The 21,483-nt window shown below is 37.3% G+C and overlaps 2 protein-coding genes across 2 annotated transcripts in view; one reads left to right on the top strand and one right to left on the bottom strand.

The window, feature by feature from the left end:
• LOC311090608 (sphingosine-1-phosphate phosphatase 2-like) overlaps nt 1–6,614 on the top strand; it is an 11,184-nt gene extending 4,570 nt beyond the window's left edge. Inside the window, exons 4-5 of the mRNA XM_084125998.1 lie at nt 1,864–1,953; nt 4,379–6,614. Coding sequence (XP_083982124.1) covers nt 1,864–1,953; nt 4,379–4,942 — 654 coding nt within the window. The 3' untranslated portion in view covers nt 4,943–6,614. The remainder of the gene's footprint in view (nt 1–1,863; nt 1,954–4,378) is intronic.
• A 3,648-nt stretch (nt 6,615–10,262) lies between these two features.
• On the bottom strand, nt 10,263–21,483 carry LOC311090996 (phenylalanine--tRNA ligase beta subunit-like). The gene is made up of 17 exons (XM_084126690.1): nt 21,367–21,483; nt 20,792–20,847; nt 20,031–20,185; nt 19,876–19,951; nt 19,669–19,784; nt 19,429–19,579; nt 18,059–18,167; nt 17,043–17,113; nt 16,821–16,882; nt 16,686–16,737; nt 15,792–15,853; nt 13,770–13,977; nt 13,586–13,666; nt 12,166–12,258; nt 11,923–12,040; nt 11,700–11,852; nt 10,263–10,683 (listed from the first exon to the last, which is right to left on the bottom strand). Exons 1-17 carry the CDS (start codon nt 21,422–21,424, stop codon nt 10,532–10,534), a joined length of 1,773 nt encoding a protein of 590 aa, XP_083982816.1. The 5' UTR covers nt 21,425–21,483; the 3' UTR covers nt 10,263–10,531.

Genomic DNA, 21,483 nt, shown 5'->3' with positions numbered 1-21,483 from the left:
ATTTTGTTTGGGCGCAGTACCAAACGTTTCCAATAGATATTCGCTTATATAATAGAAATTCCAGTGCTGTCATTTGTGACTGCAAACAGTACAAGTGCGACTATTTTTGTCCAGTGATGTCCATGATTTTTTTTTTTTTGCGTTCACATAGCAAGTGCCAAAACCTTTACAAAATTTCGTACCATTCCGATGAAGTAAAACATTCTAAAAAAACAAAACGTAAAATTTTGGTTAAGAGTGTAATTTTATTAGTTGTGAATTAGTTGTAAATGTATTTATATATTAGTTGTGGTCAGAATTCTTGGCACCCCCGGTAAATTATCAAAAATGTCTGGAAAAAAATAAATCTGAATGTTTATCTTTTTGATCTTTCATTCAAAAAATGTGCAAAAATCAAACCTTTCATTGAAGTAAAAGAATTGAAAGTGCGGGGGAAATCACATTATGAAATGCATGTTTTTCTCCAAAACATTTTGGCCACAAATATTGGCACTTTTATATTGGCCACAAGTCTTTGGCCACTCAAACTTTCCTCCTTACCGTGCATTAAGACGATATAGACACACGTCCTCTTCCAGGCAGATTCGTAACATTTCCTGTTGATTACAACTTCTTAATTATTGCCCTGATGGTGGAAATGGGGGTTTTCAATGCTTTAGCCATTTTCTTACAACACTTTCTATTTTGTGAAGCTCAACAATCTTTGCTGCACATCAGAACCATATTCTTTGTGTTTCCTCATATTTATACTAGACAATTTCATGTTCCTAGTCACCCTGGTGTGCTAAAAAAAAAAGAAGGTAAATATTAATGGGAATATACTTCAGAGATATTTTACTCGTAAAAAAAATTCTAGGGGTGCCAATATTTGTGGCCAATGGTTTTGGAGAAAAACATTTATTCCATAATGTGATTTTATTTATTTATTTATTTATTATTTTTTTTATTTATTAAGTTGATGAAAGTGGAAATTTGTGTGGAAAGTGTGACAGGACATTTATAATATAACATAATATTTCCATTTCAAATAAATGCTGGACTTTCTGTTCATCAAAAGAATTATGGTTTGCACAAAAATATGAAGCAGCACAACTGTTTTCAGTGACTTCTGAAGGATCATGTGACACTGAAGACTGTGTATTGATGCTGGGAATGTAGCTTTGATTACAGGAATAAATTACATTTTAGCATATATTTAAATAGAAAACGGTTTATTTCAGCATTTAACAGACTTCTGTTATAAACATTAAAAATCTTATTGAAATCTCGACTACTAGCTTTTAGCTCCATAAAAGGATGGACTGATTTGAAAAACGATTCTTTGTACGTAAAGGAGCTGTGTGTGTATGATTTAAGAATAAAAAGGCCATTCCAGTCAATAATACATGCTCTACTGTCCCAGAATCCATTGAGCCCATTCAGAAAACGTTCTTCATTAACTTCCTGTGAAAGACCCCCAGCTGACAGAGGAAGAAAGAGAGGAAAGGAGAGAGGGATGGACAGATGGAGGGACAGGGAGATGGATGGAGTAAGACAGAACAGAGGAGGCTGGGAAGCTTCATGAATATCTACAGACTCTTCACATGTTGTCAGTGATTAACAGAGTCCTGAATAAAACCAGTGGGAGGAGCACATGTCAGGAGAGAAAGGGATGTTATTAGAAGAGACAGAGGAAGAGACGGTGAAGAAAAGAGAGGATGTTTTGAGTTTATTGATGCAATAAACTGACTATTTCTCTCATGTTCAGTCACACAGAAGAGGTTCAATTACATTCACATATGGCCGCTTTTGACGAATGTGCTGGAATGTTGATTTTTTGAGTGAACGGTTTGTTTAATAATGTGTTTTTTTCCCCCGTCTTAGTTCCCGTTTGAGCTGGGATTGATTGTGGCTGTGGTTCTGTCTGCACTGGTGTGTCTGAGTCGTCTTTACACCGGCATGCACTCGGTTCTGGTGAGTCTGGAAGAGAGAGACACTTTAAAATGGACATGCACTTTTGCGTTTGATTATGAAAAATTTAAACTCCTGTATAATTCATATAGTCTCAGTAGATTTTACCTCTAGTTCTTTTAATACAGCACAGTTGTATTGGTGGATGCGAAGGCAAACGTTTGCTTACATGCTTAAAAGATGCTGTTTATCATTTTAGTTTGGCATTAAATGTTGCATTAATGTGTAGTTTTAGATGGAGATTAGCATATCACATTGCAGGTCAGCTGCCCATTCAGAAATCACTCAGAAAAGCCTAGCAACCACATGGCAACATGTTAACAGGCATTTAGAACACCCTTGAAACCAGCTAGAAACATTAACAATCACTCAGAACACCCTAGCAACCAATCAGAACAGCCTAGCAACCACATAGCAACATAACCACTCACCACCCTAGCAACCACATAGAAACACATTAATAACCACTCAGAGCACCCTAGCAACCACATAGCAATATAACCACTCACCACCCTAGCAACCACATAGAAACACATTAACAACAAACCAGAACACCCTAGCAACCACAGCAACGTAACCACACAGAACACCCTAGCAACCCCCATAACAACGTTAACCATTTAGAACACCCTTGAAACCAGAAACATTAACAACCACTCAGAACACCCTAGCAACCACATAGCAACATGTAAACCATTTAGAACACCCTTGCTAGAAGCATCTTAAAAACCACTTACAGCATCCTAGCAACTGCATAGCAACACATTAATAACCATTCAGAGCACCCTAGCAATCACATGGCAACAAGATTACCACACAGAGCACCCTAGCAACCACATAGCAACATAACCACTCACCACCCTAGCAACCACATAGAAACACATTAACAACCAACCAGAACACCCTAGCAACCACAGCAACATAACCATACAGAACACCCTAGCAACCCCCAAAACAACGTTAACCATTTAGAACACCCTTGAAACCAGAAACATTAACAACCACTCAGAACACCCTAGCAACCACATAGCAACATGTAAACCATTTAGAACAACCTTGCTAGAAACATCTTAACAACCACTTACAGCATCCTAGCAACTGCATAGCAACACATTAATAACCACCCTAGCAATCACATGGCAACAAGATTACCACACAGAGCACCCTAGCAACCACATAGCAACATAACCACTCACCACCCTAGCAACCACATAGAAACACATTAACAACCAACCAGAACACCCTAGCAACCACAGCAACGTAACCACACAGAACACCCTAGCAACCCCCATAACAACGTTAACCATTTAGAACACCCTTGAAACCAGAAACATTAACAACCACTCAGAACACCCTAGCAACCACATAGCAACATGTAAACCATTTAGAACACCCTTGCTAGAAACATCTTAACAACCATTTACAGCATCCTAGCAACTGCATAGCAACACATTAATAACCACTCAGAGCACCCTAGCAATCACATGGCAACAAGATTACCACACAGAGCACCCTAGCAACCACATAGCAACATAACCACTCACCACCCTAGCAACCACATAGAAATGAACAACCAACCAGAACACCCCAGCAACCACAGCAACGTAACCACACAGAACACCCTAGCAACCCCCATAACAATGTTAATCATTTAGAACACCCCAACAACCAGCTAGAAACATCTTAAAAACTACTCAGAACGCCCTAGTAACTGCATAGCAGCACATTAACAACCATTCAGAACACACTGCAAACAGCTAGAAATATTAACGACCACTCTGAACACCCTAGCAAACACATAGCAACAAGATTAACAATCAGAGCACCCTAGCAACCCCATAGCTGCATGTTAACAACCATTTAGAACACGTCCTTGCAACCAGCTAAAAACATGAACACATTAACAACCACTCAGAATAACCTAGCAACCACAGCAACACAACCACTCAGAACACCCTAGCAACCACATAGCAAAACATTAACAACCACTCAGAACACCCTAGCAACCCCATAGCAACACGTAACCTATTTAGAACACCTTTACAACCAGCTTGCAACCACATAGCAACATAACCACTCAGAACACCATAGCAACCCCATAGCAACACGTAACCTATTTAGAACACCTTTACAACCAGCTTGCAACCACATAGCAACATAACCACTCAGAACACCCTAGCAACTACATAGCAACATAACCACTCTCACAACCAGCTAGAAAATTAGTAAATTTTTCATAATAATGCCATAAAAACTGCATTATAGTGTCAGTATGACGGTACATAAAACCGGTTGAGCTGCATGAATCTAGAATTACAGAGTCGGATACTAATGACAGGAAGCTAAAGTGAATCTCTCTCTCTCTCTCTCTCTCTCTCTCTCTCTCTCTCTCTCTCTCTCTCTCTCTCTCTCTCTCTCTCCCTCTCAGGATGTGATTTGTGGCGTTGTAATTTCAGCCGTCATCATGGCCGTGTCGTACCCGTTCTGGGGAACCGTGGACCTCCTTCAACTCCACAGCCCCGTCTCCCCCATCGTGGCGCTGGCACTGCCCCTCTTCCTGTCCTACAAGTACCCAGAGCTAGACCATTACACCACCACACGCGGGGACACCACCATCATTTTAGCATGCAGTGCGGGATGTTCAGTCGGATACTGGGTGAATGAGCGTTTGGGCTTGACCTTTGACCTAGCCGGGCCTTTTCCAGTGACTCTGCCACCTCTGACCCTTGCCGCCGTGGTCCTCGGTGTGGCACGGTTCCTGGTGGGGTTAGCGATGCTGGTCCTGACCCGGCAGACGGTGCGCTGGGCGAGCCTGCGGGTGCTCTGCCGGATTTACGGCGCGTCTGTGAGCGACGTCGACGCACGCAGGAGGAAAGAGATCGAAGTGCCGTATAAGTTCAGCACGTATGTTGCCATCGGACTGGTCAACAGTATCATGGTGAACAGAGTGTTTGTGATGATGGGACTTTGGGATTTGGGAAATTCTGTGTAATTTCTCAGTGTTTACAGGCAAGTTTGAACTCAGTCGAGCTGCACGGTTCTGGATAAAGTGAGAATCACGACAAAACAGATCAAGATTTTCTAACTAAACCAATACAACATGAAATTTACTAGAGGTTCTGACAAAGTGTTATTTGCTCAGTCTATTTAAAATTTGAATGAGTGAATGATTCATGACCTCATTCATTAATTCATAAATACTTCACTTGTTTCATTACTGGATGAATCAGCGTTTTCTGAACGAATATCTTGAATGAATGATTCAATGACTAATACATGTTTTTAACAGTCACTTGTCGCCACCTACTGGTGTAATGATCTAATTGATATTACCGTTATTTGAAGCGCCATGTTACTTTCTAAAGGCGATTTGCTCTATTTTGATCGCTACCGTAGACATCAGTGTTTATATCCGAACTATAAATATCCCAGTTCTGATTATATGAATATTTTTAACATAATATATTTTAACTGTGTGGTTTGTGAAGCCGTTTCATACTTATACATCTTTCTCTGTCTCGGCAGCAGATTTGAATGTTCTGGTGTGATTTTGTCAAAGGTTTAATAGACAGACGAATCGTTTGTCGTTTAGGAGTATGATATCACGTGGGTGTTTTATACGATTATTCATGCAGCTTTAATTCTCATTGAGAAATTCGCATAGGTCTTTGTCCAGAAATGGCTAGCACATTTATATTAAACAGGATTTGTTAAACCTGCTAGATAAAACAACTGCATTTTGTAAGATTTTGAAAACAGTTTGTGGATGTTTTAGTGTAGTTTCGCTTACATTTTTAAAGGAATATTCTTAGTTAAATACAAGCTAAAGGTGAAGGGTGTAATTTCTGCACCACAAGAATCACCAAATTAAATCGGAAACATAAACAAATCATTTGAAAAATTACTTCTCGTCTGCTATAGTGTGATGCAGTCCTAAAACCCTGAAATGTGGTGGTGTTGTTTTTGTGTATGGAAGTCGACATTTTACATAGCATTTTTGCGTTACTTAGCATTTTAGCGCATTTTACTTTTTTTTTTTTTTTTTTCTGCTTCCAGTTGCATTGTTCCAAAGTCAATTGGTTTTTAGTTAAACGCCTGAAAAATAAATTTTTATGTTCTATTTCACAACATAAAATACACAAGTAATATGTCCTTGTGAATTTTTTTAGAAGCTTTTAGGCCTATTTGCCTATTAAATGGGTTTTTAATGGTCTTTTTCAGAAGCTCAGCGGTGGTTTCAAAAATTCACCACTGACAGAAGGTTGCTTGGTTTGAAAGTGACTTCTGTGCTTTCTGCACTATTGACAATACACAGTGGACCTTTTTTGCCTGTGTAACTTTGCTGAAATATGGCAAATGTGACCGCACATTAACTCTGGTCTTGGAGGAAAAAGGTTCAGTTGTGACATCAGACGGTAATTTAACATGATCACAGAATATCTTTGACATAATTTTTACTAACACGTAATACTTGTTATAAAGTGCTTTGTCTGCCTCAACTCTATATGAATATTTGTTATACAATTATTATTTTAACATATAGTTATACATTTGATATTTATTACAAAATACTGAAGAACATGGTACTTGAGTTGCCGGTTTTGACACTCAGGATGTGTGTTTATGAGCTTTTACAGATGAATGAATAAACACTGTAAAAATGGCTTCAAGAAAGGGTTGTCCCTCTGTTTTCTCCATTTGTTTGCTTTGCATTTTTAAAGTGTTAATGTGCTGAGGAATGTTTGCTGTGTAGACGGTTTACCAGAATGACAAACACTACAGAAACCACAAACACGCCTCTCATGTAACCACAAACCCTTACAAATACAGTGTACACACAGACCATCCTTACACACACAAAGCTCACCCATAATAGCCTCTATTCACTTTCATTCTTACGGTTGTAATTCAGACACTGAAGGCATTTAGACACACCTACTCAACTTTTTCACATAGGATAATATTAAAGTCATTAAATATATGAAACAATACAAATGGACGTATGGGAACCTATAAAACCAAATAAACTGAAGCTTTAGGGTTTTAATATAATGAAAACCATTCATTCAAATGCATGCAAACTCTTTTTAGTGGGGCAGCAGATTTTCATCAGAATCGATCACTTAGCGATAAAAGCATGAAATTTGGTATGAAGGCTCACAAAGGGGGTCTGATCAGATTTAGGACCGTAGGCACTCAAAATTTGGCCCCTGGGGGCCATGTCGGCCATTTTTCAAAATGGCCGCCAAATATGGATTTCGTAATGGGAAAATGAATTAAAAGCTGCCAGAAACATATAATGCAATAGCACATTTCACCATAAATACATGTAAATATGAGCACACTTTCACATAGAAGGTCTTTAAACTTTAAAATATAAGATAGCTTATATATTATATTATATATTTTTTTTAAGAAAATGGCCGCCAAATATGGATTTCATAATGTCATAATGGATAGACGACAGAAATTAACAATTAAAAAAGTTACACATTTGATCATTAATCAATCTAGTTCATTTTAAACAAAAAGGGAAAGAGGTTATGATATTTATCAGAAATTATGTACTTTTTAAATGTATATTTAAATATTTACTATTAAATTGTGTGTATATACTAATACGCATCATTTTTACTTGGTAGTTTGTCAGTGACTCCTCCTTATTCAGTCAGTAGGTTTCATCTTGTGGTGGCCACAGTTGAATATTATTCTCTTTAAAATCTAGGGAACTGGTGGGATGTTTTACTCTTGACTACAAGTGAGATAAAGGCAAAGTCAGTTGAATGTGTTTCTCACTGTTACTCAGTAAAAATAGTGTAGGCTAATACTGCAAGTAAGCAAACATAACTCAGACAGGCAAATATAACATAAAATAGATTTTAGTCTGCAGGAATTTAGAGTTAGGATTCTGTGAAATAAAGTAGGTGTACATTTCCACAGAATTTCATTTAGGCTGGTTATCTAAACTAGCTGCAATTCATCCTATTTATTTCATTGTAACTCTGTGCTCTTGTACGGCTAGTTTATACCACCCAAAGCTAATCTCAGTCAATTCTTTGCTCTCCAAATGCTCTCACCTTGACTAGAAATATTAATTGTAAGAACTGTTGAGTCCTGCTGGATTATTTGCAAGTGGTTTAGTAGGTAGGCCTATTGTAGACCGAGTTTTCCTCACAAGAAAAACGTAAATTAGCACGATTAGCATGATTACCACAATTAGTCAATCGATTTAATATTTTTTGTGCCAGTTAAGTGAAATAGAGTAGCCAATATTTTATTTTTTAAATATGTTATTAGCACACATCTTTTAAGTTAGTAGTAGACCTCAAATACAGTTCCACTTCTTAAGAAAAACTAAAACTACAAGACCACTACACAAGAACTACTGTGATCTAATGCAATGGCTAAAACCTTCAAATTATTTAATCCTGGATATACTGATCCCCCAACACAAATAACTGACTGACTGTGTTAATATTCAAAGCTCAACTGCTGAAGAGTTGAACTACTGGTTCTTTGTTCTGTTTCTTGTTATGCAGGCCTACATTAAAAAGACAAAAACAACAACAACAAAAAAAAACCTAATCCTAATGAGCTGGCGCCTTGCTGTGGTGGATTAGCTTGCGTGTCTCTTTCCATGTCAGCTGTTTAAAAACAGTTGACCTTTTTGTATCACCATTGGTGAATTGCTTTGGTAGAGACCAGACAAAGATCAGCTCTTAATCACTTGTCACTGTGATGTCTAATTTTGATCACATAACATGAATTTACAGATAATTAATTAACCCATGTATAGTAATATTTAGTATTACAGGAGCAAATTTTAAAACATATCTTATATTTTAAAGTTTAAAGACTTTATATTTACATGTATTTATGGTGAAATATGTTATTGCATTTTATGTTTCTGGCAGCTTTTAATCCATTTTCCCTTTACGAAATCCATATTTGGTGGCCATTTTGAAAAATGACCCCCAGGGGTCAAATTTCAAGCGCCTACGGTCCTAAATCTGATCAGACCCCCTTTGTGAGCCTTCCTACCAAATCTGATGCTTTTATCGCAAAGTGATCGATTTTTGCGCTTAACCGCCCTACTATTTGTCTATGACCGTGTATCTGCTGGAAATCAGATAAGAGTCCGTCTGATAACCTGTTCAACCAGACACTTCCTCTCATCTGCCATCTCAAACCACATGCTTAGATTTTGGTTTGTTGATCACTGATCTAGACTCATGTTTAATGAGTTACAGCTGAAATATATTCACATGCACAAGTCACTTTCAATATACCTGTGATTAATTGTAGTCAGACACAGGCATTCAACATCAGTGCATTTGGAGTTCTTCAACACCCTGATACACATACGGACACGCTCCACATGCTTTTAACAGACATGCAGGTTAACACACCTTCATTCTTCATTCAGCCATGATAGGAATCATTAGCATGTGAGTAAGTGCACTGTCTCAATGTTATTTACTGCATACTTATTATGTAAGTCTGTGATTCCTCTTCTGTGAGGAGGGTGAAAGGAACATGGGCATCCATCCATCCATCCATCTAATCAATCAATCAATCCCATCCATCCATCCAAAATAAAGAAAAAAATTGCAGTCACACTTGTGGTCACACTTAAATCTTTCTGTCAACTTGTTTTCTTTCAAGGTTTGGTTTTTATTTTTGAAACTGTTTAATCGTAGGCCTCATTGATCTGATAAAGTTACTCTCTGTGAAAAAGAATGCCTATAAAACTCAAAAATAGTTTGTTTGTGTACATGAATGTGTGTGTGTGTGGTTGTGTGTATCCATCCATGCATGTACAGGTCCGAAGATTTTATCTTTGCAACCACACATGTAAATATGTGAACAGGCTTCTGAACACTAAATGTTTCTTATTTATTATCTCCCTCATTCATTTTAATTGAATGACCATATTTGGCCAAAATAAGCTCAGATCAATGAGGCTTACAACCACTCAGATCCAAAAAGAAATACAAAACCTGTGCTAATTGACAGAAAACAAGCTGACAAAAATATCAGGCCGGTCATTTTTGACCAGGAACACAACAAGTGTAACAAGAATTTGTTGATCTTGAAAAATAAAATTTGTCAAGTAGTTATATCCTGGGTGATTAAAGTCAGTAAGCTTTACTCCAATGTGATAACGTTAACTAGCATTTTCAGGAAAAATCCTCTCCGGGGTCAAAACGACCCGAACACAACATGAGGGGTATAAGCTTAGATGAAGTACAGCATGTCATAATAGAGGACATATACACCAAATACATGCAAAAACCAACAAAAGTAAACAGTTTCGGTTTATTAATCCATGTTTATTTGTTTCTATGTTGTAAAATATGCTGGACACATATGTTATACATGAATAACATACCAGCACTGGACAAGCTGAGGTTTATTAAAACAGTGATTTATTCTGAACATACAGTAACACATGCCGCTGTGACTATAACTCATTCTCCTAAAGATAAACAGCCAGTAATGTGTGGATGAGGCTTCTGGAGGAGGAGCGAAGACACTGACGAACCGGAGGGGTGTGGCTAAGATCATTTGCATTATGACATCACAGGAAGGGTTCAATGTCGATATCGATGGCAGAGCAGGGCATGGTCAGCTCAAAACGACTGATGACATCAGGGTGAAGGACCCCGAGGTGTCCGATGCTTTTGCCACGTGTAAAGATCTCAGCGCAGCGGCCAGGGAAGAAGGTGGAGTCTGTAAGAAAAATGATAAATTAATAGGGCTGTAACAATATATATCGTGCCACAATATATCGCAAATACAAAAATGCAACATGTATCGTGGATAGTGACCATCTGTATTGTGTACAGTTCATCCAAAATGAAAATTACTGTGTGAGAAAAAATTTAAGTTTGCAGAGTTTTAGTGTCAGTACTGCATTAAACTACTATATATAATGTTGAATATAATGTATAATAATGCAATTGGGGAATATTTGTGGGTCCTGATAGTGCTAAATGTCTGATGTTACCAGTAAAAAGTGGCCTTCATTATTTTAAATATATCTAGTCAGTGACAGAGTGCATATTCGTCTGAAATAATTCAGTATTTTCAGCTTCAGAATCATTAATATTTATATTCTGGTGTCACTACTGTCCTGTGCATTGGGTTTCAGCACCAAGTCCAAGACTATTCATTTACGCCCACAATGTAACATTTTAATCAACAGTACATTTTTTGTTAACCTTTTACCAAATGTCTTGGTGTATCGCAATAATACCGTATATCGTGAGTTCAGTATCGTGATATGTATCGAATCATAACATGAGGGTATCGTTACACCCCTATAAATTAAATAGTACTCCTATTCTTTGGAAAAAGGTGCACAAGGTTATTTTAGTATTATTTTTATTATTAGTCAACTACATTTATATTCATTAATAATTGTTGCTTAGTTTATTTTATATTTTGCTTTATTTTAATAAACGAAAACAATTTGAAACCGCCTCTTTTAGCCTTTTTCATCCATCAGGTAAAAATAAAATGAGGAAATGAGCATCTGAGTGTCCAGTAATAAAAAAAAAAGGAACTATAACACATCCTATTTACATTTTGCTGACCTACTGCTTGCACATAAACGCTGTTAAATATTAACGACTAAAATAAATCTTTGATTATGACTCAGAGCTCATAAAACAGGTGCACAGACTGATCTCACTCAGAGGATCAGAGGAAGGACATCATGTCGACTTTGAACATTTCTGACTCACCCTCTGCCGCCTGGATGTGGTATCCTTGGTTACGGCCTGGTTTGACATCCAGCAGCTCCATGACCCGGTCCAGGAGTCCATGGATGACTTCGAACCCCGGGCTCTTGTTGTAGTAGACGGCACAGAGACGCCTGTTGTTACGGGCTCCTACGTCTGCGAGACAGATCAAGTTCAGAGACCGTTTATCAGCACGCATTACTTGATTTGAGGACGTCAAACACACCTTTTGTTTCATCCTTCAGGACGACGTCTGAAATCTCGAACAGTTTGAGAGGAAGGGGCATCTTCCTGTTGGCGGCGACCGTTTTCAGGAGGCCAGGAAGAAGAGAGGTACGCGCCACCTAGAGGTCAGTATGAGGTTTAGTTAGTCAAATCTCAGTCTGAGTTACTACTGACTGATTTAAACTTGTGATTTCACCCGCTAGTGGACAAATGCAAGAAATCTGAGAAAAATCTTTTGTTTTACCTGAAACTCTGCGGTCTTTGGGTTAGAGATGTGGACAGCTCTGATTTCTGCTATGTTTTTCCCAAGTCTATCTGCGATATCTTCTTGTGAACACTGCAGAGAGAGGGGGAAAAAGAGTATATATATATATAAATATTTTTTCTGATTCATGTCATGCCAACTTTAAAAGGACTGCCCATAAAAGTCTGATTTGCAAAACAAATTACAACATTGGTGGCTGTATATTTGTTTTTGCATTCAGCCACGAGGACAACGTAACAAATATGTTTTTTTTGTCATTGTATTATTTTTGTGTTATCTTCTAGAGATATATATATATATAGAAGACTATATAGACAAAGATGTCAATAGAACAGACTGTAAATACAGTAGTGGCCAAAAGTGATGTCCTGGACGGGATGTTTGTTTTTAATGAACCTTGATGTTAATTAAACCATCAAAATATGAGGAAAATATATATTTATTAAAATATTTTAAATATGAGGGAAGAGCAAAATGGTAAACTAAAGTATTTACCTGACAAAATTATTCTGTAAAAAAAGGGCAAACTACAGCTACAGGTTTTATTTTCTAAGCAAAAAAAACCTAAATGCATAGAAAAACAAAAAGCTCACAGGAAAATGCATACAACAACATAATCTATGCACATAAATTAACATAAATTATTTTTTTCATTGTCACAAATCAAACAATTCACTCCAAGCACAACCATAAGCAATATGCTTACAAAATCTGACATTTAATAATATTTGAATAAAGGGTGAAGATGTCAATTTTCCTATAGGCCGGACATTACTTTTGACCGCTACTGTATGTACATATCTCTAGTACTAATATCTCTAGAGAGTAATTATTACTACTATTATCTAATAGTAATATCTCTAGAGAGGAGCATTTTGCTAAATATATTCACTATATTACATATTATATTTTTACTCAACTTGTTAGTGATGTCTTATTTAATGCATGTTTGAATAAATCTGTCGTAAAAACAAGTGTATACGAAAGCTACCATTTTAAAAGTTTATTTCAACAACAAATTAAAGATAATTATACCATTAAAAAGTTGATATAAAAACTGCCTAATGTGCCATTCAAATATTTGCATACAATAAGTTAATTATTATATCTAAAAAGAAATAGCAATTGACTTTTAACCTTTAATATTATAGTAATTATATAGTTTTGGATTTCTTACTGTACCTGATATACATCCAAACAAACTGATACTGAATCGAATTGAAATCAGAATCGAGGTTGTGAAACTTGTGTCTACCCAGTCCTAAAAATTAAGATAATTTACATACGCAAATCTGCCCATTTAATTCTAATGCTCAGATAGAAAGTGGAATATGAGGGAAAAATGCAAAAACTATGCAGAATATAAGCTTTAATATAAGAGAGAGGCGTGATTTCTAACCAGAGCGAAGGTCAGAGCTTCAGTGAACCCGGCGGCTGCAAGGTCTTGCCTCAGTAACTCTGTCAGTTTATTCAGAGGGAGCTGCAAATACAGAAACACACACGTGTAAGCGCCGTAACATAAACACTGAACCTTTAAAATGATCTCAGGTTTGATTGGTCAGCATGAATGTTTTTCGGCGAACCTGATTGGCTACTGTGTAGGTGCGTGGCGTGCTCCTGACGATGTTGTTGAAGCCGTACGCTATGGCAGCGTCCTCCATGATGTCACAGGCGTGGATGACATCAGAGCGTGTGGGTGGGATCTCGACCTGGATGTGATCGCCCTCACCGCTGACCTCTGACCTCAAACACATCCGGGTCAGCAGCTGAGCGATGCTCTCTGCTGATTCACTAAACGAAGAGCACAGAGAGTGTGATCAGGGTTCAATCTACAGACCGGAGCTGAGAGAGAAAGAAGTTAAAGCTCTAATGCAGGGATGTCAAACTCCTGATGGACAACTGTCCTGTAGAGTTTAGCTCCAACCCAAACTAAACACACCCGAACCAGCGAATCAAGGGCCCTCATTCACTATTCCCTACATTACTTCTCTAATATGTGGATCATGGACCACAAAACCAGTCACATGGGTCAATTTTGTCAAATTGAGATTTATACATCGTCTGAACGCTGAATAAGTGATGAATGGTTTGTTAGGGTAGGACAATATTTGGCCGAGATAAAACTATTTGAGAATCTGGAATCTGAGGGTGCAAAAAAATCGAAACATTGAGAAAATCGTCTTTAAAGTTGTCCATTTATGTTCTCGATTGTGCTGCATTCACTCACAAAAATAAATGTTTTATATATTTACGGTAGGAAATTTACAAAATATCTTCATGGAACATGATCTTTCCTTAATATCCTAATGATTTTTGGCATAAAAGAAAAATCTATAATTTTGACCCACACAATGTATTGTTGGCTCTTGCCACAAATATACCCGTGCGACTTGTGACAGGGTCACGTATGATCCACTTGAGGGAGTGAATGAAAATGAGAGAGTGAATCCACACACTGAGTGCTGCCGCTTGTGCTTGCTGTTTAAAAATCAATTAAAAAGGAATTTATCCCTCTATGATATATTACTCCGAGCTTAGTTTCAGTAGTCATGTCAAAGCAATAACTAAATCAGCATACTATCATCTGAAAAATATTGCAAGAATTAGATGCTTTGTTTCCAGACAAGACTTAGAGAAACTTGTGCATGCTTTCATCACCAGCAGGGTGGATTATTGTAATGGACTCCTCACTGGCCTTCCCAAAAACACCATAAGACAGTTGCAGCTCATACAGAACGCTGCCGCCAGGATTCTGAGCAGAACCAGAAAATATGAACATATCACACCAGTCCTCAGGTCTTTACACTGGCTCCCAGTTAAATTTAGGATTGATTTTAAAGTATTATTACTGGTATATAAATCACTCAGTGGCCTAGGACCTCAATATATTGCAGATATGCTCACAGAATATAAACCCAACAGATCACTCAGATCATTAGGATCATATCAGCTAGAACCACGGGTTCACTCTAAGCATGGTGAGTCCGCTTTTAGCTATTATGCCAGCCGCAGCTGGAACCAGCTTCCAGAGGAGATCAGATGTGCTCCTACTGTAGTCACTTTCAAATCCAGACTCAAAACACTTCTGTTTAACTATGCATTTACTGAATGAGCACTGTGCCACTGTTCGTCCGACTGTTTGTACTGTATTTTATTTTTCTAAACTGTTTTAATTATTCTTATTTCCTTTTATTATTTTAATTTCTTCTATGTAAAGCACTTTGAATTGCCATTGTGTATGAAATGTGCTATATAAATAAACTTGCCTTGCCTTACTCTGGACCAGCGGTTGGAAAATGGATGATTCGCTGCAGCGCCATCTTGTGGCGAGATGCGGGAATTCATTCAACATGACCCTCACAGTGCATTCTGGGTATTCTGTAGCTGTTGATTTTGCACCATATTGCGGTGCATTAAGGGATTGAATGAGTGCACTCGATAACTATGGTTTGGGACACCACTACAAACAGCTGTCCCCTCAAACAGTGCCTTATTAAAGGTGTGATTTGGGACTCATAGCTCTAGAAACTGCCAAGCAGGGGTTTTGTAGCTGAACAGAGTTTGACATGTGCTCTAATGAGATCAGATGTTTAAAATATGCTCACTCGATCCCAACTTTTTTGTTGACGAAGTCCCCAGACAGCGTCTCCGTCCTGTACGCCAGCTCCTAATGTCAGCAAATAACAGAATGACTTTCAAAAAAGGCATAATTTTATAATAATAATAATAATAATAAGCTTTGTTCCTTAAACCAAGAGAATGTTATATTTTTAATCTAGGTTTAATATTTAGTCCTGTATAAAAGTTAAGCTCTATTAACAGCATCAGTAGAACAAGACAGTTATTTAACAAATAAACCAAAAACATGTTTACAGGACAAATGTAGGGTTGCATGTAATGGTCTTTAATTCTCTAATTCATATACACTACCATTTAAAAGCTTGGGTTCAGCAAGGCTTTTTTTTCAAGAAAGAAAGAAATACTTTTATTTAGCAAGGATGCATTCAATTGATCAAAAGTGACAAAGACATTTATAATATTACAAAAGATGTATATTTAAATTTTTTAATTCAGCTAATTTAAAAAAAAAAAATGATTTCCACATAAATATGAAGAAGCACAACTATTCTCAACATTGATAATAATCATAAATGTTTCTTGAGCAGCAAATCATCATATTACACTGATTTCTGAAGGATCATGTGACACTGAAGACTGGAGTAATGATGCTGAAAATCCAGCTTTGATCACAGGAATAAATTACATTTTAATATATAATTAAATAGAAAACAGATATTTTGAATTGTAATAATATTTACATTTTTTACAGTTTTTACTATATTTTTGGTCAAATAAATGCAGCCCTGGTGAACATAAGAGACTTCTTTCTAAAACTAAAACAATCTTTGAGCCCAAACTTTTGAACAGTAGTGTATATATACAGGTAGCATTTTTCTATATTCATTATATTATTATTAAGTTAAAAACTGAATACTTACAGGATACACACACAATCTGCCATCAGGATAAACAACCTCAGCCGCCTCAACCCTGCATAAAGAGACAAGCACATCTCAGTGCTGAACAACACTGAATGATCTATAAAACAGCTGAGTCTGTACAGCGGCACTCACGTGAACGGCTCCTCACAGTATTCACTGAACATGGTCACTATCATGTCCAGCGTGATCTTTGCCTGCAGACACACAGAACATGTTTCTCGTGTTTAAAAGCACCTTGTAGTTCCAGTCTCTCAGGCTACAGAGATTTTACAATATATATTACTACAAAATATACCCACTGAGGTCTGCATCAGTTAACAGAATCTAAGCTCATGTTTGACGTCAGCGGTTTACCTTTGTGAGGTCTGTGGCCGTGCACTCGATGAAAACGTTCTTTGTGTTTAATGAGATTTTGCTGTGGTTCCCTGAGAGAGAGAGAGAGAGAGAAATACCAAACTTAAAGGACAAATCCAGTGAAAAATGAACCTAGGGGTAATTAACACATGGTTACTGAGTCGATCGTTCCCTGGGATGCGTTTTCATGAAAATCGAATGTAAAGAGTTTTATCTTTAAAAACAGATGATCTTATAACACTAGTATATGGGGCACAGAGTAAGTAAAAGTAAATCGCTAGTTAATACCACTAACAAGGCTCAAAATAGCCTCACACTAACACATAATGAGGGTCCCTACATGCAAACCGAAGCATTGAGAACTTTGTAAGTGTACAGACAGTTTAATAAGAAGATACTTTATAAAGACAGTACATTACGCGTTTACAGACATCATCTAGGAAAACAGACTCGACTAGTCGAGTCACGAACGCCGTGCTAAGTGAGATTTCACAAACGTAATTCCTATCAACAAGCTCACTTAGCACGGCGTTCGTGACTCGATTAGTCGAGACTGTTTTCCAAGATGACGCCTGTAAACGTGTAATGTACTGTCTTTATAAAGTATCTTCTTATTAAACTGTCTGTACACTTACAAAGTTCTCAATGCTTCGGTTTGCATGTAGGGACCCTCATTATGTTACCGTGTTAGTGTGAGGCTATTTTGAGCCTTGTTAGTGGTATTAACTAGCGATTTACTTTTACTTACTCTGTGCCCCATATACTAGTGTTATGAGCTACTCTGTTTTTAGAGATAAAACTCTTTACATTCGATTATCATGAAAACGCATCCCAGAGAAAGATCGACTCGGTGACCATGTGTTAATTACCCCTAGGTTCATTTTTCACCGGAGTTGTCCTTTAAACAAACAGATCGATCTGCAGAACAAAATCACAAAGCTTAAAGATGAACAGAAAGAAATGGAGTATTTGTGTGCATTTCTATCCGTGTGTGTGTGTGTGTGTTTTTAACTCACCGTTGATGATGGGCGGCATCGACAGGACGACTCCATTACTGTCATATATGATGGGGTAGAGAGGCTGGTTCTCGATGATGTGCAGGTAGTGTCTCAGATGACTGTCAGTCTGCAAGACATTACATGTATTCATAAAAGATTTCAGCCGTGGTGTGTAACGCAGTCACTCCTACTAGCCACTTTGGAAGGTTCAATTTTATATATAATATGTGACCCTGGATCACAAAACCAGTCACAAGTCGCACGGGTATATCTGTGGCAATAGCCAACAATACATTGTATGGGTCAAAATTATCGATTTTTCTTTTATGTCAAAAATCATTAGGATATTAAGTAAAGATCATGTTCCATGAAGATATTTAGTAAATTTCCTACCGTAAATATGTAAAACATTTATTTTTGTGAGTGAATGCAGCACAATCGCGTTCAACAACGTTCAACAACTTTAAAGGAGATTTTCTCAATGTTTCGATTTTAAAATAGTTTTATCTCGGCCAAATATTGTCCTATCATAAACCATATATCAATGGAAAGCTTATTTATTCAGCTTTCATGTGATGTATAAATCTCAATTTAAAAAAATGTGTGACTGGTTTTGTGGTCCAGGGTCACATATATTTTTCATTTTTCAATTTTAGTCTTTTAAAAAGGCATCTGAAATAATAAACTAAGTGCAATGTAGTGTTGTCAAAAATATAGATTTTTCGATACTGAAATATATGAAACACTTCTAATACTAATTTTCCACAGAATAGAAACACGATACCGGCTATCTCTCTCGATCTCTCTCATCTCTCCGATAGCGAGTTACACACAAACCCGCCTCCCTTCACTCACTCGTTTATTTCGCTCCGGATGAATATTATTGTTGTTCCAGGGCTTGAATTTCGGCGTGGGATTGCGAATAATTGTACAGATTTTGTGCTCACACACATAAAGTCACCTCTCAGTACTCTTTTTTGGTGCGTATTGCACTTAAACAGACAAATACACTCAAAAATTATGTCAAAATGCTGGTCTTGGCGAGTATTCATGTAAACACAGTCAGTTGTTTTAAGTGAAGGTGAACAGCTGAGAAAGAAAACAGTATAATGGATCCATGCACCAGGTCTTAAAGGGACAGCAGCCTAATATACCTGCTGCAAAATTCTGAAATAATATTAAAATTATCTATATGGCAGTTCTCCCCCCATGGTATCGATGTCAAAATTGTAACCAGTAAAAATGCTAAGTGGCTAGTAACTTTGCAAAAGCACTAGTCACAGTGGATAGTGAGTAATTATGCATAATTTACTGTTATTATTTGCTATTATTATCAACTGTCATCCATCCATCCCCTGATTTGTCCATAACAGCCAATCAGATCTCACCTTATAGAGACTCATCATCTCAGTGGCGGTGTACTCTTTGCTCTGATTGAGCGGTTTGAAGCGGATATCTGCGGGCGCTTTGGCTGTGTAGGTGAATGGACCGGAGATGGTGTCCAAATCATGAGTTCCTATGGCAACCAGCGTCCTTTTCCTGATGAGACACGAGCACAGAGATAAAACATCAGAACTGGCAGTGAAACGTCTCATAGAGCAGCGGTGAGCATGAGCGTGTGGACTGGCCTGCAGACGTTCTGGTGCAGCTTCTCCTGCAGCTCGATGAAGCTGTCGTATCGCTCCTGAGTGAAGGTGATGTTGCGCAGTACAGCGGCCACAGCGTGAGGCCTCACAGACGCCGTCTACGTCAATTTAAAACACTCACTGTACTTCAGCTCTTAAGAAAATCAATATAATTAACCCTCTAAAGTGAAATATGACACTGATACGCACCTCCTCAGTTATGACCAGCCGCTGAGGCTCTCCTCCATTCGCCGGACTCACACACTTATACCGGGGAGCTTCCATCCTAGAAACACCAACACACTCATATCAAACACATGAAGGCATCCGACAGACAGCAGAGCCACAGGCCCCGCGGGCCTCACCTCTCCTTGAAGACCTGCAGACCCCTGACGAGACCCTCCAGACACAGCAGATCATAGCGGTTCGCGGGAACGTCGATCTTGTACAGCACGACATCGGACGCCCCCTCCGCCTTCTCGTCTCCCTGCTCACGGCTGATGATGTCCTTCTCTGACGTCTACACATCGACACACACACAGAGTTATGCACTGATCAGAAGCACTAACATCCATATCAACATAATGACTATATGAAGAATAAAAATAACAATTATTTACTATTATAAAACTAATGTCTGATTTCTGTGATGATATTATAAATATATACTTTGTTATAAGCATATAATTATATTTATAAAGACAAATAAATTCGTATGTTATATCATATATTATAACTTCTAGTAAGAGCATATATATATATTGTATGAACACAAATAAATTGGTATATTATATATTGTATCTTATAGTAAGGTCATATTTTATTATACAATTCTTAATATAAATCTTCTATAATTATTAATATATATATATATTATATATATATATATATATATATATATATATATATATATATAAAATAAGTGCTTACTATAAGATACAATATATAATTTACCAATTTATTTGTCTTTATAATATATAATTATATATTTTTAAATATGTTTATATTTTATATATATAGATAGATAGATAGATAGAATATATATAAATAATAATAATGTTCAATGTTTGTTAAAACAAGGGCCTGTCATTTCTTCTTATCTGATCAGCTTGTAAACATGACTTACGATTTCGTCCAGCTCGAGGCCAAACTCGAAACACAGTTCATCAAATTCTTCATCCGCTAATACACGAATAGAAAATAAAAGAAATTATTTCAAGCAGAAATTATGAGTCGCATTATGATGGCGTCATCATCAATGGGCTTCCAGTTTGACATCTGAGCTTTTCAAATGAAGGAAGAATAAAAATAACACCACAAGAAATAATGCATCACTGCATTCAAGCAGCATCAGACTGGAAAATATACATATTTAATAAGACAAAATCTTAGGTAGAATGGTTAAAATCTAAGAGTGTTAGAATCTGATGCAATCGCTGCGACACATTGGAGAAATGAATCGCATGTAATTTAAATTCGTTTTGAGTCTCAATATAAATTTGTTCAGTGATGATAAGATGGGCCAGTAGAATAAATGATTTATAGAATATAACTTGTTTTATTAAGATATTCCTTCTTGATTTCCACAGATGCATACAGAATCACACTCTCACACACACAATGAATGAGCACATTTCCCCTGCTAACAACACACTAATGAATGCGCTCACTTTATACACCTGATAAAAGTTAAACACGTACTGTATGTTTGTCCCAGAGCTTCAAAGAGCAGATCTCTCTTCACGCTGACTGTCGGCATGCTCGCAGCTGATGATCACAGGGGTCTGATCGGATCCGGAGGCTCGAGGCTCGAGCGTC

This window comes from Abramis brama (assembly GCF_963993115.1).
Source record: "Abramis brama genome assembly, chromosome: 10".
In the NCBI taxonomy this organism is placed as follows: Eukaryota; Metazoa; Chordata; class Actinopteri; order Cypriniformes; family Leuciscidae; genus Abramis; species Abramis brama.
The sequence above is the reverse complement of the archived record's forward strand: the minus strand, read 5'-3'. Positions and strand labels throughout refer to the sequence as shown.